Raw genomic sequence first — 5000 nt, 5'->3', positions numbered from 1 at the left:
CCTTCTGCCCTCCCTCCCCTCTCTTCTCTCTCCCTTCTACCCTCCTCCCCTCCCTCCCCTCTACCCCTGCTGCCCACCTTCCACGAGCACATTTTTCAAGCTTTCCTCTCACCTGCGTCGTCAGCCCCTCCCTCTTTCCCCACATTCGCCTCCCCTTCCTGCTCCCTCCCTCCTCCCGACCCACCCCCTTTTTCAATGTCTGTAATCCCTCCCTTCCTACACGCCCCCTTACTTCTCCCCCCATATACTCCATCTCCTCCCTGTTCCCTCCCTTCTTGGATAGTGCCCCTCCCCTTGCTGCTCCCTCCCTCTTTTCCTACACGCCCACTTACCTTCTTCTCTCCCCCCCCCCCTCCTTTTCTTCCCCTCCTTTCTCCCCTTACACCCCCTCCCTCTCTGCTCCCTCCCGACTTCGACAGCGCCCTTCTCCTTCCGCTCTACTTCCCCCCCCCCCTCTTTCTTCATCCGCCCTTCCCCTTCCTCTCATACCCCCACCCCTCTTCCCCACACACCCCTCCTCCCCAACGTACCCCCTTCGCCAGCTCCTCCTCCTCCGCCCTCTTACCTCCCCCTCCACGCCGTTCCCTTCTCTTCAGAGCCTCCCGCGGTATAAATGTTCTCGCGTTAGGTCACAGCAGTTACTCTCCTGTTCGTTCCTTCAGCGTGTGATCCTGTTCGTCTTAAGGTCTTTTGAAATCATCTCGCTCAAGGTGGGTATGTGCACTGAACTCCGGTGTGATCTCGAAACGACCTAAACGTCTTAAGCGTCTGTAAAGCGATCTGGTGGTTAAAGATGTTCCTTAGTGTTCCTTGCGTTCCTCGTTACGTGTTGTGATCTAGTGCTCTGCGATGACTAGTGATGAAACTGATTTCGGGATTAATCTGACCTCAATTGTACATTGTATGTGAAACGACTGATATGCGTGAGGTTCAGGCGTAATTGAGGATGCCAATAGTTCGAGAAATTTTGCTGTTATCATAATCTAAATCAGATCATACTCTATGCTGATGATAGTGTTAACAATATTCCAACGATTTCATCCTTTTTTATCCAGGACTCTTAATCTAATTATATTTTTGTGTTGATAGTATTGTCATAGTATCATCAGTATCAATATTTTTTCTAACAGTAATAATTCTAGTAGTGGAAATATTTATAGTGATTAAGGTATAAGATCAGTAAACAGTGACTGTGGTGAAGAACAGTGAAATCAGAAATGGAAAGAATTATGATAATAGCACAAATTGACAATACTTGCCACCAACACCATTTTTTGAATAGATGAATAGCTCTGAGATACGGTTTATTGTTTTGGCAATCAGAGTAGGCCACAGGAGTAGTATAGTTGAACTGTTTAGTCCCCGCTGGTTTAGCGGAATATTTAACTTTATAGCGTAGATCGTCAGATAAGTGACCAGGTAAGTCTCGCGGCTCATCTGGGCGATAAAGTCCTCTCGGGTCAGCCCACACCGCATGGAGAAGTTGCACAGATAGAGGGGCGCGTGATTGGACTTTATTCCCAAATGAGTTGGCGAGACGCGGGGGTTCCAATCACCGCTGCTCTAATCTGTGGAATTTCTCTTTGCAGGATGTGGCGCTTCACGGCGACGTTACTGCTGTTGGCTCTTGCCTCGGCTGAACCCCAGGGATACAATTACCCGGAACCACCCCAGGGAGGCTATCTGCCTCCTCCGCCCTCTAATCCAGTCTGCCCTGCAGTCACCTCCGTTGTATATGACACTCGTGTTCAAACGTCTGTCAACGTACAGACTGTCAATCAAGTGAGCACGCAGTACGTTACGACCACGGTAGTTAGGCAACAGGTCGTACCAACTACCCTTTTCAGAACGCGTGTCCAGACGCAGGTTCAGTACCAAACCAGCGTCGTGCAGCACACAACGACGTATGTTAATTACAGAATCCAGACCCAGACCATTCCGAGTCCACCCGTTGTACGGACACAGTACGTTACTTCCACTCGCATCGTGCCGCAGGTCAGCTACGTCACCCAGACACAAACCCGAACACAAGTTGTACCTGTTGAGGTGACCCGCACGCAAGTGCAGACCGTGTACCAGCCTGTTGTCAACTACGAGACTAAGGTTCAGCAACAAACGCAGGTTGTAACTATCCCTGGCCCTGACGTCGTTAAAACACGTGTTCAGACCGTTGTTCAGACCTCTATTGTGAGGCGTCAGCAACCTGGTAGTACTAGATATGTAACTTCGACACGTGTGCAACAGGTGGTACAGACATCAGTCGTCCGCGGACAGGACGTCGTAAGGACCAGCGTTGTCCAGAGACAACAGGTCATTCCTTTCACATCTGTCAACACGCGTTACGAGAATGCCGTCGCCACTCGCGAACAGGTGGTGACGAGGACCAACGTGGTTACCCAGACTCGCGTCCAAACCCAGGTGGTGCCCCAGGAGGTGGTCAGCACCCAGGTGGTTCCCACTACCATCTACACCACCCGCTATGAGACCCGGGTTCAGCCCTTCACACAGGTGCAGACCGTGGTCAGGACCCAGTATGTCACACCGGCCCCCGTGGTAAAGACCCAACAGGAAGTGCGGACCTCTGTGGTCCAGGTGCCCGGTCAGGACCGCGTGGTCACCAGTCAAGTCGTGCAGACCCAGCAACAGCAGCAGGTCGTCTATCAGACAGTTAACCAGCCTCAGCAGGTCACTGTTACAAGGACAGTTGCAGGAACGTGTGGAGGGTCCGGATATAACTATAATGCGCCGGCAATTCCCTTCGTAACAGGATAACTTTCCTCTTTTAAATTTTACTCTAGTTCTTGATTTATACAGCATTTCCTCTGTTACCATCTGGAGATCACTCATATGTTAGCTATGAACTTACAAAATAAAAAGAAAATTGGTGGTAATTGTTTACCCGTTTTATCGTGTACGTTTTCTCATTAAATTATAATAATAGTGTTGCTTATTTCACTAAACCTTTAAGCTGGCCGATTTTCTGACACTTTTCTTCTAAGTAAGTATGATCGTTTGTTATTTTGTTATCTTCTTTGAGGACTTTTAGTTTCTATCCAAGTAAATCCTCACTACAAATAATTTCGAAACTAAAACGTTTTCGCTAGATTATCAATTCATGATTACTCTTCATTGCAGAAACTAAAATAAAAATCTCACTCTTTTTTCAGGATGTTGGCGCTGGCACTGTTCTTGCTGGTGGGGTTCGCTCATGGAATCTCGATAGAAAGGCCACAGCGTGACCTGCTTGGCAACGGCATCGATCTTCAACCGTCTGGCCTGTATGGAGTTCCGATGGACTATGGCTGTCAACCTTCTACGGTTTACAGCACTCAAGTCCAGTATTCCACTGTTGTCGTCCCCTCTATTGTCTACAACAACCAAATTCAGTATGCTACTCAAACGTCTGTCCGCGCACAACAGGTCTATAGCACTATCTATTCTGAGATCATAAGCACCCAGTATGTTCCTTCCGTGATCTATCAGACGGTGACTGTCACTCGCACTCAGGAACAAGTACGCACGCAGGTCGTCACTCTCCCGGCGCAGACTAGTTACGTGGCTCGCACCCAAGAAGTTGTAAGAACGCAGGTGCAGTATCAGACTCAATACACGACTGTCGTTCAATCGGTACCCTCGACGATCACCAGAAATGTCGTATCTACAGTCGTAGTGCCCCAGCAGGTTGTCAGTACTGTCTACCAGACACAGACGGTTACCAGGACACAACAGGCGCCAGGTAGGACCAGGACTGTCCCCAGCACTCAGTACAGCACCGTCTATTCTACCGTAGTTATTCCAGGACAGGACGTTGTAAAGACAAGTGTCGCCGTTAGTACCAACTATGCCGTTCAGACTATTACACAGCCTGGGCAGACTCAATATATCACCTCTACACAAGTGGTTCCCGTTACCACTACCATCTACTCACAGGTGGTTCTCACCAACACTCAGACTCAGTACGTGACCCGCACTCAGGTGCAGACACAATATTCAACTGTCGTGCGTACGGAACAGGTGAGACAGTACGTCACAAGGACCGTCACAGTGCCCCAGCAGGTGGTGAAAACCCAGGTTTCTACTCAGGTAGTCCCTTCAACCATCTATAGTCAACAGGTGGTTCCTTCCATCGTAAACCTTCCAGCTCAAACCCAGTACGTCACTGTCACCCAGACGGTTGTCAACACCCAGCAGCTCCCTGGCCAAACCCGTGTCCAGTACGTGACACGAACAGTCTATAACACCAACTACGTAACTTCCACTGTATATAACAAGCAATACAACACCGTGACGGCCACCTACACTCAGCAGCCCAACTGCAACACCGGGTACAATTACCCTGAACCGGCTGTTGCCTTCAACGCACTTGGTCGCTGATGCAGAGTTTGCACGGGACACTAGAGGAAATAATAAATTATTTTGTATTCTAAGAAACACTAAAAAAAAACGATTCAAATGGTCAGAGGCAGGAACGAATAATCATATTATGTGTTAAGTTTCCTCAATTTGTCAAATATTTCGCATTTGTTTTAAGTATACATTAAGAAATAAAAGTTTTTTTTTCATCACCAGGCTTTTCCTTTCACTCAAACCACCTCCAGGATATGAAACTTTAAGATCATTGACCACAAATCCGGCGAATGACATAATCGGATAGCCTTACTTTTCAAACATATACCACAGCAGGCTATCCTGCTGGAGATCAACCTACATTCTACAACATATATAGCATTCCTCTTGAATACAAAGCCTGAACTAAGCACTTACCTTTTTTTTCTTCTTTTTTTTCTCTCTATTTTTCTTGTAAAGGAATGGGAATGTGACACGAGATTCAGCGCCATCTGTGGGCTGGGAAATGTATTGAGGGCCATCATCTATCCAAAGAGCTCACGACTCTAGTTAGATCGAGCGCGGCGAGCGGACAAGAGGCATCCAGCGAGTCGACCTTTGACCTGATCCCCTTGCCTTGTGTCGGTGTATTTACCAGGGAAAACCAGGGAACG

General features: G+C 48.2%; 2 protein-coding genes across 2 annotated transcripts; both read left to right on the top strand.

The window, feature by feature from the left end:
* Positions 1 to 566: 566 nt before the first annotated feature.
* On the top strand, positions 567 to 4565 carry LOC119573015. The gene is made up of 2 exons (XM_037920004.1): positions 567 to 710; positions 3168 to 4565. Exon 2 carries the CDS (start codon positions 3169 to 3171, stop codon positions 4372 to 4374), a length of 1206 nt encoding a protein of 401 aa, XP_037775932.1. The 5' UTR covers positions 567 to 710; position 3168; the 3' UTR covers positions 4375 to 4565.
* LOC119573014 lies at positions 1566 to 2943 on the top strand. Its single transcript, XM_037920003.1, has one exon. The coding sequence runs from the start codon at positions 1591 to 1593 to the stop codon at positions 2770 to 2772; it is 1182 nt and encodes a 393-aa protein (XP_037775931.1). The 5' UTR covers positions 1566 to 1590; the 3' UTR covers positions 2773 to 2943.
* Positions 4566 to 5000: the final 435 nt, after the last annotated feature.

Source organism: Penaeus monodon, chromosome 5 (assembly GCF_015228065.2).
Source record: "Penaeus monodon isolate SGIC_2016 chromosome 5, NSTDA_Pmon_1, whole genome shotgun sequence".
In the NCBI taxonomy this organism is placed as follows: Eukaryota; Metazoa; Arthropoda; class Malacostraca; order Decapoda; family Penaeidae; genus Penaeus; species Penaeus monodon.
Note: the sequence above shows the minus strand (reverse complement) of the source record. Positions and strands in the feature narration are given on the sequence as shown.

Excerpts from the sequence above, each read along its gene's own strand:
- LOC119573014 (XM_037920003.1), top strand. The coding sequence starts at position 1,591 with ATGTGGCGCTTCACGGCGACGTTACTGCTGTTGGCTCTTGCCTCGGCT.
- LOC119573015 (XM_037920004.1), top strand. The coding sequence starts at position 3,169 with ATGTTGGCGCTGGCACTGTTCTTGCTGGTGGGGTTCGCTCATGGAATC.